This window comes from Sinocyclocheilus grahami, unplaced genomic scaffold, assembly GCF_001515645.1.
Source record: "Sinocyclocheilus grahami isolate Dianchi unplaced genomic scaffold, SAMN03320097.WGS_v1.1 scaffold233.1, whole genome shotgun sequence".
In the NCBI taxonomy this organism is placed as follows: Eukaryota; Metazoa; Chordata; class Actinopteri; order Cypriniformes; family Cyprinidae; genus Sinocyclocheilus; species Sinocyclocheilus grahami.
In genome coordinates this window covers 3,112,154-3,125,688 of record NW_015505412.1, presented here as the reverse complement: position 1 = coordinate 3,125,688, position 13,535 = coordinate 3,112,154, and the positions used below count along the sequence as shown (strand labels likewise).

The 13,535-nt window shown below is 36.0% G+C and overlaps 1 protein-coding gene across 1 annotated transcript in view; it reads left to right on the top strand.

The window, feature by feature from the left end:
* Positions 1 to 2,531: 2,531 nt before the first annotated feature.
* The window catches only part of LOC107597528 (endothelial cell-selective adhesion molecule-like), a 40,389-nt gene continuing 29,385 nt past the window's right edge, over positions 2,532 to 13,535 (top strand). Inside the window, exon 1 of the mRNA XM_016288626.1 lies at positions 2,532 to 2,968. Coding sequence (XP_016144112.1) covers positions 2,902 to 2,968 — 67 coding nt within the window. The 5' untranslated portion in view covers positions 2,532 to 2,901. The remainder of the gene's footprint in view (positions 2,969 to 13,535) is intronic.

The following is a 13,535-nucleotide window of genomic DNA, read 5'->3' as shown; positions in this document are numbered from 1 at the left end:
ACCAAAATAATTTATTGAATTCTATAGAAGTCAAACATATATCTTAATTCTTCTTACTATTATTATTAATTATATGTATTTTAAGTTTTTGTCTAAACTACTTTTATATAGAAAACATAAAAAATGCAATATAAATAAAATGGCCATTAAATGAGAATGAGTGGCAATTTGCTTAATAGCAGTGGGCAAACCAGCATACAAATATAGTTTAGTGAAAAATTCCAAAAGTAAATTATTAACCTCATGCCTAAAACCCTGGTCAACAGGGGCTTTATGTAACCTTACCATAGAGGCCTATATATAATTATGTATTGAATATATAATTTAGGCTCTTAGTGAATTTGCTTCTGTACTTCCAGTCTATTTGTATAGAAGTAACCTTTGATGGACAAATGGCTTTGACCAAATTATTTCTGAAGTGTCTATGATCAACTACAGACAAGAGAAAAGACAAACACTGGTGCAGACAATTACAATAATATAAAGCAGTATATTATGGCGAACATGGATTCTAAAACATGTTGCCGTGCCCGTACAGCTGACACACCAAATGACCTTAAATGAATAGTTCACAAAGAAAAAAAAAAAGTTCACCTGAAATTGTACTCACCCTCCGGGCATCCAAGATGTAGATGAGTTTGTTTGTTTATCAGAACAGATTTGGAGAAATTTAGCATTACATCACTTTCTCACCAGTGGATCCTCTGCAGAGAATGGGTGCCGTCAGAATGAGAGTCCAAACAGCTGATAAAAAACACTTCACTAGACGTTAACTGATTGACTGGAGTTGTGTGGATTACTTGTGGATTATTGTGATGTTTTTATCAGATGTTTGGACTCTTATTCTGATGGCACCCTTTCACTGCAGAGGATCCATTAGTGATCAAGTAACCATGAAGTAACAAACTTATCTACATCTTAATGGCCTTTTCATCTAATTTTCATGTTTGGTGAACTATTTCTTAAACCATGGCCTTCCCAACATAGCTTTCAATGCCATGGAAATCCAAACTGATATTATAATATTGAATGTGAAGAAAAAGATAAGTCATGGTGCAATATTTGTCTGTCAGTTCTTTTTGTTTACGTGCAGACTGTGCTGTCTCCCTCTGTGTTGCAGACACAACATTGACAGCCTGTAAAATATTTGTATATATTGTCACTGCTTCATCAATCAACAACCTTAAGATATATAAAATTATTTTAAGTTTAAATCAACCTACAAGAAATGGTTTCCTGGTTTAGAGTTAGACTCATTTACTATTGTCCCAGGATTCACTGTGCATGAGTTATTAATATGCTTCCACTGTTGGTTTTGTTTTGTTGCATGTTTTGTTGTTGGCTTGTTATGTCAGGATGAGTTTGTTCCACTGCTTAAAACGATCAGTTAGTTCATTATGTGTGTGTGTGTGTGTGTGTGTGTGTCTCTTGTTGGTGATGTGTTTTCTTAATGTAGAACAAAAACAACATTTACATAGAAATGCACATAAAGAAGATTTATAACTTGCTCACTGTTATAATCATAGTAGCATCAAAGGAAATAAACAGAAAAAAATATCCAGGGAATAACGTAATATCTTATAATATTTGTTTTTCCTCTTTTCTTTTCTTTTTTCTTTCAGAGTCTCAATATATTTAATTAGTTCAAATTTAAACAGTGTGATGTTCCATTGCATGTGATATTAATCGTTGCAATGATAGCAGATTTCGGTCACTGTTTTTGTAATTGAATATATAATATATATTGATATTGAATAAATATATATATATATATATATTATATTAATATTTTATTCATATCCTACAAGAAATGGTTTCCTGGTTTAGAGTTAGACTCATTTACTATTGTCCCAGGATTCACTGTGCATGAGTTATTAATATGCTTCCACTGTTGGTTTTGTTTTGTTGCATGTTTTGTTGTTGGCTTGTTATGTCAGGATGAGTTTGTTCCACTGCTTAAAACGATCAGTTAGTTCATTATGTGTGTGTGTGTGTGTGTGTGTGTGTCTCTTGTTGGTGATGTGTTTTCTTAATGTAGAACAAAAACAACATTTACATAGAAATGCACATAAAGAAGATTTATAACTTGCTCACTGTTATAATCATAGTAGCATCAAAGGAAATAAACAGAAAAAATATCCAGGGAATAACGTAATATCTTATAATATTTGTTTTTCCTCTTTTCTTTTCTTTTTTCTTTCAGAGTCTCAATATATTTAATTAGTTCAAATTTAAACAGTGTGATGTTCCATTGCATGTGATATTAATCGTTGCAATGATAGCAGATTTCGGTCACTGTTTTTGTAATTGAATATATAATATATATTGATATTGAATAAATATATATATATTTTTTTTATATTAATATTTTATTCATATTACACAATTACACTGTTAATTAAAATAGTTTTTTGAACGAATTGGCTATTCCTAATGGATAATACAGAGAGGAAATGATCGTGGCGCGCTCATAACACCTGTAGGCTGAAAGGGGCGTGGCTTCAGCACACATCTAGACTTGCGAGGGGATTCGCACTCAGGTGACAGACGCGATTCGTACCGTCCAACAACAGCCAAAAACTTCAGTTGTGAGTGAAAATGCTGGCGTAACTATCCGAAGAGAGTTTATTTAGAAGAAAGAACCACCAAAGCTTTCCAAAGAGCCCTTCTCCAAATGCCGTCCAGTGCGCGGATGAGAGAAGAGGAGGGAATGGGATTAATTTACAAATTGGAGTCTAGTTCTTCTGTCGAGGTTGAGTGAATTGATATACTCAAAACTAAATATTAATTTTAACAACAGAGGGAAGGCAGAAGACAGCTCGGGGCAGAATAAGAAGAGCTCGGAGGGACTCACTGGATGCTGTATGAGTTGTCGCCCGAGCGGTGGCTTGATGAGGGGCGATGGAGATGCTGATGGACTGGAGACCTCCAACATTTCTGCTTCTCACCTTGCTGTGGGTGCTTCCAGGTAAGAGAAATGCTAACTCTGTGCAATAGAAATACTGCATTCTCAAAATTCATATAGCCTAGGCAGCGTGTGTTGTTGTGTTGAGAGCACTGTGAGAGTTCAAAGGGACTGTATCATAAGTAAAGTCTCAAAAGAAATACTTTTCTATGTTTTGTTTATCTTAGATGATACATTCATCTTATACAATTAGAGAACTGTTTGATATTGTAGTTAAATGTGTTAGCATTCTATCAAAGTTGATGGAGAGACTCAATAATAATTGAATCAATAAGAGAATCAATAATAATCAAATAGCAACACCTGTAGACGTCCTCATAATATGTTTGTAGTTTGTAGTAAAATATTATTTTAGAAACGGATATTTACTCCTTACCAACAGATATATGTTATCCTGATGAACAGCCATTGCTCTTCTTTGCTTAATGGGAAGTCATCTCTTACTGACTTGAATCCTGATTTTCCCTTATAGTAAATCAGGTGGTAAAATGAAGATTGACACAATTTGTAGCCACCATCTGAAAGTAGTGACAGTGTATTCAGGTGCCGTGATATGACCATTGTCCTGACTAATCTCCAACAAGCCTCAAGTCAGAGGAGCTTGTAATCCGTTGAATTACTCTGGCATTTTTACAAGCAAGAACAAGGTACGAATTCACTCTCAGTGCTGGCCGACAAGATGAAACTGTGCCATTGTGCTGCAGTTTTTCCTTCCTTGAGCTTCAAAACTCACAATTCATTGACAAAGTAGAATATAATAAAATTGCATTCGCATGCCCTCATAGCCTCTTGGATGTTTTGAAATGTAGTGAGTCTTATTAAACAGGTAGTGGTTGCTTTGTCAGGGTTTTACTCTGTGTTTCCAACATGGCAAGTTGCTGATGTGGTGGTGTTTTCTGTACCTCCAGGGAGGCACCATTATTGCATTATATGGAGAGTGTGCCATATAATGGGGAAACTGCCAGATGACATTGCTGTAGCCTGCAAACATTTAGTTGTTTTGTTTGACCTATCTTAAGTGACCCCGAAAAGATATTGCCACCATACATGCCGCCTTGCAAAATTACTACATTGCAGTTAGGTTTTTTTTTGTGGTTGCCTGTACTGAAATGATTTAATTTTTTGTGAAACATTAAAGGACTAGTTCACCCAGAAATGAAAATTATTTAGTAATTTACTCACCCATAAGTCTTTGATAAATCTTCGAAACACAAATTAAGATAGTTTTAAAGAATTCTGAGCGATTTCTGTCCCTCCATTGAAAGTTCAGGTAAGATATTCAGTAGGGCTGCACGATTATGACAAAAAAAATCACAATTGTCAATTATTCCCTTTAAACTGTAATTGACATTATTAATTATGATTATCACAATTTCCATTGAATGATGTTTATACCAGTTTGAAGCAACTGCATGCCATATTTTTTATATGAAAATAAACAAGCTGAAAAAACTGAAAAAGTTATTGCTTTCTATGGTATTAAGCCTCAAATGTCAACTATACATTGGATTGGTTTCTTCTTTAAATAAATAAAGTAAAAATGCTTAAGATAACCTGCAGAAAGAAAAAAACACATCTTAAGCACACAGAATAACATAAGTGGACTATGATCGATTAATTGCCGCTTTGAACGATTACGTAATTGTGGCATCTGTAATTGTACTTGCGATTAAAAATTTTATTAATTGCGCAGCCCTAGTACTCAGGTAAGATCCAAAGAGGTTATAAAGTACATGTAAATATAATCCATATGAATCAAGTGGTTTAATCTAAGTCAGTGGTTCTCAATTCCAGTCCTTTCGTCCCACCGCTCTGCATATTTTGCATCTCTTATGCTTTCTATGGTATTAAGCCTCAAATGTCAACTATACATTGGATTGGTTTCTTCTTTAAATAAATAAAGTAAAAATGCTTACGATAACCTGCAGAAAGAAAAAAACACATCTTAAGCACACAGAATAACATAAGTGGACTATGATCGATTAATTGCCGCTTTGAACGATTACGTAATTGTGGCATCTGTAATTGTACTTGCGATTAAAAATTGTATTAATTGCGCAGCCCTAGTACTCAGGTAAGATCCAAAGAGGTTATAAAGTCCATGTAAATATAATCCATATGAATCAAGTGGTTTAATCTAAGTCAGTGGTTCTCAATTCCAGTCCTTTCGTCCCACCGCTCTGCATATTTTGCATCTCTTGTTTAACACAGCTGATTCAGATAACCAGCTCGTTAGAAGAGAGCTCCATGCATGAACTGTGTTCCGATTGACAGGGTCCCACAGTGTTTATTGCTCCCTACTCCCTGAACACAGGAAATCCATTGAAGTTTACTTCACTTCAGAACATTCGTTCATGGATTTGCACTATGCCACGGCCTGCAGCATCTTCACACAGACTAAACTTAAGTGTGAAGTGTGACATAATATAACTCTGCAAATAAATACAATTTAAATTCACATCTCGCACACTTTAATGCCCTTTGAATGGAACATACATGCGCTCCCTTCAAGATGGAATCATGGCGGAATATCCTGTGATATCCACTTTGCAGGGCACTTATGGTCGAACAGAACAAATGTCTGAAGTGATAAGAGATACATACAAAATGTGTAGAGCGGTGGTACACGAGGACTGGAATTGAGAACCACTGATCTAAGTAATGTGAAGCGATATGATTGGTTTATATGATTTACAGTTTTAATGTCTATTCAACCTTTTATTCACATATAAACACACAAACATAGAGCACATTATGTACAGTTTGGTAAACATGGAAGATCCGTCACATGCTAGAACAACCTCATTGGTTTTCACACATCACGCACCCACGTTTGAGCTTCCGTGTTTACCATATTTGATGGGCTCTATGTATGTGTGTTGATCATTGCTTAGATGTAAATAAAAGCTTAAATTATATATGTTCATCATATAAAGCAATCGTATATCACAAGACTTTAAGTAAACCACTGGATTCATATAAATTATTTTTATGATGACTTGATGACCTTTATGGATCTTTAAGTTTTGGTTTCCTGGACTTTAAATGGAGGGACAGAAAACACTCAAATTTCATTAAAATATATATATAAATATGTGTTTTGAAGATGAACCAAAGTCTTCACGGTTGTAAATGAGAGAATATTTGGGTAAATTATCCCTTTAAGTCTTGAAGGTGGTCTGAAGGTTACGTTCTGTATGTAGACATTAAATTTAGACACAACCCCTTATTTATTATTAACAATGAAACATCAGTTTGGCTTATTAATTCCTGCTGTGAACTAAAACTTTCTGAAAATGAAAATGCCCAGGATTTAAATGCGCTTTTTAATCCATACCAGCTTAAATACACTCCATACCGATTTAAAGGAAAAGCCCCACAGGAGATGGCTTAAGTCCCTTGATCAAGTATTCAGTTGTGGTCACTGTGACTCAGGGCTACACCTTCTTGTGTTCCTACAACCTTTGTGCAAATAGTGCAGATCCTTTCCTAGAATGTACAAGATCAATTGTGATTGTACTTTAGAAAAGATAATAATAAGTCTAACATTTAGTACTCTGCAAAATTGTCATCTTTAGCAATCAAAATCTAATCATATAATTGGTTTCTCCAGGCAAAAAACCACCTGTAGCAAATTGTGGCATGTTTAAACAAACTGTTTCATCCTTGTGAAAAGCCGGAGGTGGATAATCAATGGCTGTAATTGAGTGCGGATCACTGGGCCTTCACAACAGAGATCATTAGAAATGATAATGCTCACCAGAGGCAATTATGTTTGCCCCCTGCACAGCAAAGAACATTCAATACTGGCAAAAAAAATCCATGTTTCAATTCATTAACCCTGCCACCGTTCTATTGTTGAAATCAATCTTTTGATTTGTACTGGTACAGATTATTATAAAATAGGGTTGGGCATAAATCTTACATGATGGTATAATATCACACTAACAGTACAGTATACTGTATATCATGGTATAATTTGGTAATAAATGGTATTTCAATTTAAATAACCTAGTGGTAATGCCTACACTGAAAAAATGGTGTAGTATTTCAGTATTTTCACTCAAAAATTGATAGTAAATTTCACAAATAATTACAAAGAAACAAGAAGTTACATTGAATTACACATAAAAATTTTAATTAGGAGGACTGAAATCGTATTTTCTTGTAAAAAGTACTCCATCTCATATCTTTGTTTCATTTAAAATTGTAAAAGTAATTTGGATGATGAACAAATGGATGATAACAAATGAACAAATGGATGCAAACTAAAGCAGATTATTCATAACAAATAAATGAATGTCTGACAGTGCAAAAACAACTTCATATTATGCAACATTTGAGTTAAAACAAAGATTTAAAATTGTAACCCTAGTGTTATAAAATTAGTTCTGACTCTAAATACTGATTAGATGAGCCACAACCGCACAACAGTTGAATTCTGTATTAACATGTTGCACTATTGCTCTAATTTGTGTTGTGCCTAATAACATTTCATGTTAACATTTGCGGGACACGTTCCACCATGTATTTTTGCATTACTCTTTTGTTGCTTTCACATGTGATAATGTAAATTTGTCCTGCCCACTAGCTGTGCAAATATACATATGATGATATAAATGATAAAGCAAATCTCTGCTGGATGACAAATTTCTGCTGCTATACTACCCATCCCTATTTACATATATCTTGAATTCACTATATGGTATATCTGTATCTCTATATGTGCAGTCCTTATTAGCTCCAGCCAGGACTTACCAGGAAACTATACGGCTGACAACCATTAAGCTCACATTCATCTGTCAAGAAATATCCAGAGAGATCTGAGACAGATTCAGCTCTCATTAATGCTTTTGAAGAGACACGGCATCTCATGTAAGTGCTGCTATATCACACCTGCAGCCCCATTGCCCTCCTCCTCTCTCTGCCACCTGCGGGAAGTAGTGCAGTGAAAGGACAGACACCCCTACCATAGAGTTTTCTCAACATGATTCTTAAATAATTATAATTGCAATCTGTTTATATACTTGCATGCAATTTCAACAGCAGATCAACATGGCATCATAGTTGCACTTCCCTCGAGAGCCTGCTGTGTGTTCAAAGGTGCCGGTGTGTCGCTTTCCAGAGCGTAGGCGAGGGCGACGCTGTTTTACAGCAGGTGTAAGTTGGGAGAGTGGATACAGTAATGAGGATTATCCGCCATCTAAATGAGGCCATGGCTCCTCTGAGCACACTGCTGTGTGCCTGTGTGGGCTTCAGAGACACCTGGGAAACTGCAAACTAGCTGACCACACACTCCAGCATTTGACAATATATGTCATAGATACTTCTATATAGTGCCATTGTATGCTCAGAGTATGTTTTATGGGGATTATTGGGGAGAAATAGCTATCTCAGCAGGATTAGATACGGAGAAGCTTATCCTTTCATTAGATGGACGCATCCCTGGCAGTTGGATCAACTGTCAAGGACTATATTGATCTAAGTACCACAATAACACATGTGATATTACATGAGGCAGGCGATCCAGCGCTATTTTTAATATAAATACCATGAAGCATGTGCTGTATAGGACCAGGGCCGTCGCTAGGAATTCTGGGCTCTGTGCACTGAATTTGCTATGGGGCCCCCTCAAAATCACATTCTGTGGGTGGGGGGTCACGATTGGAAAAAAGTATTTTTAGTATGTTCGCGATTGCAAGATCACGTTCATTGGTGGGGAGTTTTGCAATCGGCCCCCCCTCGCCATGGGCCCCTGTTACTCTATTCCACTATTACCCCCTGTCTGGCGCCCCTGTATAGGACTAATGTAGTGAAATTGTACTCTGAAAAAAAAACCTGTAAAAGTTTTGGTAAAGGCAGCTGTGTAGAACTTTAGTGTAGAAACATTTTAGGTGCAGTTTAGATTTAACTTACATTTACAGTATGCGTGTATGTATAAATGAATGAATGAATGAATGAATACAAACATACATAATAATACTTATATACCAAAAATAATGTTGATATACCATATTACTAAAATCTGATCAATAATAATACAATCAATATAAAAAATCAATAATAAATAAAATTATATAAAAACACAAAATATTTTTTTTACCTTTAATATAGTATAATATAATATAATATAATATACTAACTACTGGCTTAAAAACACAAGTGGTAAAGAAAGAGCCACTTTATGAATCAAAGTTCACAAGACGTTTTTCCACAAGCTGAGGGAAATCATAATATACCTAATCCACACACACAAATATAAAAAAAATAAGAAGAAACAGTTATTTCAGTGATAAACCATTACATGTGAGCTCACTCAGGGAATTCTTGGAAGGTCAATTTATGTTTTTTCACTGTAAATTATAAGATGACTTTTACTTTTAATGTCCAACAACTGTAAATTTCACAGTATTTTGCTGTAAAATTACATTACATGTCAAATTAGGTCTATTACAGTTTTTCATAGAGTAAGGAAACATACTAACCAATTATCATTACCATTGCATTTTTACAGTCTTTTACTGTTGAAATATGATAATTTTTAAACCACCCATTATAGTGCAATATATAGATTTTTGACTAGTAGTCTAAACCATGTTCGCATAACCTGCTAAACATGATGCTAAAAGATGGTTTAGGGGCAAAATTGGTCCTGGAGGCACATAATCCTCGTTACCCTGAATAGTCCCAGGGTACTGACAGAAATCTTGTTTTTTAAGAGGTGTGACCTGGATTTAGACAGGCCAGACCTGGTCGAGTGAGGCCAATAAGGGCCTAAAGGATCTGATCCGGGCCAGCCACCTCAGAATACACCAGGAGCAGCTGTTGCACCTTGCAGATTAACGCCGCTGATTGTTTTAAGCTTTCATCTGCCCCCCTTGCTCTCACTCTCTCTGATCTGCGACGGAGTCGTCCGCTCCCTTCTCTCTTATCGCGGTGGAGCATAACATCTCTCCCCCATCTCTCCTGAGCTCTTATTAAGCCTCCCCCTGCCCCGGCGCTACATCTGTGCAGCTGATCCACATCCATTCGTCCGTCCTTCATCGCACTGACTCTACGTGACAGACATCTTGTGAGGGGAGCTGTGTGTGTTTAACTCTTATATAGGAGAGCTTTTTATCACACCATCCCTCTGATAGTAGTAGCAATTACTCTGATGTGCCCGAGGATGAGAAATGGCCATGTGAGATAATATCAAAGGTGGAAGAGTTGGCCATGCTGTGCACCCATCACCTGCAAAAGTAATTAGGTAGAATAATCAGGCATGATGGGGCTGAGCTCACAGAATCTGTGTGAGGCATCATTCAGCACCTGCAGCATGAAGCACAGCAATGACTTCATTCTGAATCCCCGAAATAGTAGTTAAAGGTCTGAAGACAGTGATTATATATGAAATTAAGCAATATCACACATGCTTATCATATTCAGTACATCAGCATGTTTGTGAGTGAGATATTGCTTCTAACAGTTTTATAAACAAGAAATTGACATAATATTGAAGAATTAGACAATATATATTGAAGATATCAGTAGGTCAGTAAGATTTTTTTTTTGAGAGAGAGACACACACATACACACACAGAGGAATTTAATACTTATAATCAAGTAAATACATGAAATTGACAGTAAAGACATTGATAATGTTACAAAAAATATCTATTTTAAATATTGTTCATTTGAACTTTCTATTAATCAAAGAATCCTGAAAAAGCTGTAATGGTTTCCACACAAATATAAGCAGCTCAACTGTTTTTAACATTGATAATAATAAGAAATGTTTCTTAAGCAGCAAATCAGCATATTAGAATGATATTGAAGACTGGAAGAATGATGCTGAAAATTCAGCTTTGTTATCCCTCTGGAATTAAATTATATTTTTTTAAATTCTGGAATTTAAAATATATTAAAATACAAAGCAGTTATTATAAATTGTAAAAAATATTTTATATTATTACTGTTTTTACTTTATTTTTAATCAAATAAATTCAGCCTTGGTGACCATCAGAAGCTTCTTTCAAAAACATTAAAAAATCTTACTGACCTCAAACAATGCGTGTATGTATGTATACAAAACATATATTTATATTTTTAAAAGTTTTAAAGGGGTCATATGATGCTTTTTTAAAGATCATTATTTTGTGTATTTGGTGTAACAGAATATGTTGACATGCTCAAAAAACACATTATTTTTCAAATACTGTACATTATTGTTAGTCCTCTATGCCCCGCCTCTCTCAAACGCTTAGTTTTCTACAAAGTCCCTCCTTCCAACAAGCGCAGTCTGCTCTGATTGGCCAGCTGATCCAGTGCATTGTGATTGGCCGAACAAGTACTCGTCGGAAATGTAACGCCCCTTACCATAATCGCGAGCTTCATCTTTCAAAATAAATGTAAAGACAGAGCCTGAAAGGGGAACAGAGTCTCGTGACAGACAGTGATGAATATGTGTTTGCAGTACACAAGCCACGGTTAAGACAGCTGACTCCACTGTGATGTGTCTCGCTCTCTCTCTCTCTCTCTTGCTCTCTCGCGCTCTCTCTCTCTCTCTCTCACTCTCTCGCGCTCTCTCTCGCTCTCGCTCGCTCGCACACACACACACACACACACACACACACACACGATGCGACAGTCAATAGCAAATACTTAAATTAATAACAAAACAGTAGCTGATTTAGAAGCGCCAGATTGTCATAGCAAAGTCAGAATTACCTCCTCTCCTAGGTTCACGAAACGGTTGTCCATAAAATGCATTGCTGTTCTGTTGTAAGTGATCTTAAAGATTCCTAAATGCATCTACTTTCGGAAGGCCAAATAAAGTGCTTTTGCTTTCGCCTAGAAACACACAGCGTCTCCCTGACATGGCTGCATCAACACTAACTGCGGTTACTGAAACCACGCCTTATTTTTTTGCGTGACCATTTGGGTGGCATTATGCAAATATTTCCACATAGTGAGGTAGATATGTGGGGGCGTGTTAGAACGAGCTGTTTTAGGGGGGCGTGGCAGAGTCTTAACTTTGATAAAGAATATCTCTTTGGTTTTGAGACTTTAGTCTTTGCAACTTCAGGGATCTTATCTATGCACAATCAGCTTGTAACACTCCAAAGAGAAAGGAAAACTTGAAATCGCATCATATGACCCCTTTAAAGTTATGAACACAGTTGTGTAGACTATTTAAAAAATTTAAAAAAATGCAGCCTGCAAAAAAAAAACTGGCTTCATAGCAAATGCGTCCAGCTGGAAATTTGTTGTCATCTTTAAAGTTGTGTTACCTTCTCATTTCTATGTCAGGCCTCAATTTTCCCCAGCTTGGTTGCTAAATTGATGTAGTCCCAGTTCCACACACAGAGCAGCATCTGTGAAACCTGCTTGGACCTGATAAGCCCGGCATCCTAGTCTGTGGAGGTTTGGAGTGCTCTACATTCTGCTGTGGAAATTGTGCTGTGTACACTGGGCTCAGTGCTGTTTATTAACCATTTGATTGTCAAAGTTTGTAACATAAAGCCTGATAAAAAGCAGTAAAACAGCCATCAGTTTCCATAGCTACAATATGTTCCATAAGCAGAGCAGATAAGAGCTTTTTTAATGTAAAGAGCGGCTCTCTATTGTGCTGTACAAAAGAGAAGTAAGCAGGCTATTTGGGTAGTCATTTTTTTCCCTACAGATTTAATTTCATTTATCTTGCCTATATAAACAGCTTCCACATAAACATGAAGTTTCCTGGAGCTTGCACAGCTTCTATTAATATTGATTATGGTGTTTATCTTATTTCAATTATAGTTAAAGTGGAATAGATAATATGAGACATCCATACCATATTAGATCCTCCTATGGAAAATAACCAATTTTTAAAAAAATATTTTTTCTTCTTTTCTGTGCCATTTTGAAGTGAAAATTCACCTTTTTATTCCTCAAAATTACTGAAAGAAAACTTTAATCTGAACTAGAATTGCTAAATTCCTTGTGATTTCCATCCCTAAGTGAGTGTCATTTTAGGATTGAAATGCATTTCTCCTCAGGCTTCCCTCATAGGCAAATGAAGTAATGTTTTGGTGAGCATCTATTATTTCTGAGCAGCAGACTGTTACTGTCAAGCGGAGAAGCATGATGGTAATACTTGGGAAAATGTGTGACTACATTAAATGCTCTCTAGGGTATTCAGTCATAGCAAGACCCCACTTTTCTGTTATTTTATTGATAGTAACCCATTGTGTCATTGTTTAGCTAAGGCAAATGCGTCTCATGCGAATATCTTGTCAAGATAGTACATCTTTCATGCACCAAGGAAACAGTGTAGAATTTAAAGTGAACTGATGGTGTGATCAATTATTTAGGGGAACGTGTTTCCTCATCAGACCCCCACATTTAGGCCTGTGAAGAATTTGGTTGTTGGAGGGGAAGAATGTTCTCTTTCAGTTAAAATAAAAAAATACCATAAGGTGTATAGAATAGGTTTCCTATCCAAAATATAGGGCAAAGGATTTCTTTCTGTCAAAACAGGAAATCTATCCATCATAGCTGGTGTGATGAAGCTCCATTCATTTCAGTTCAGATGGCACTTGACAGGTTA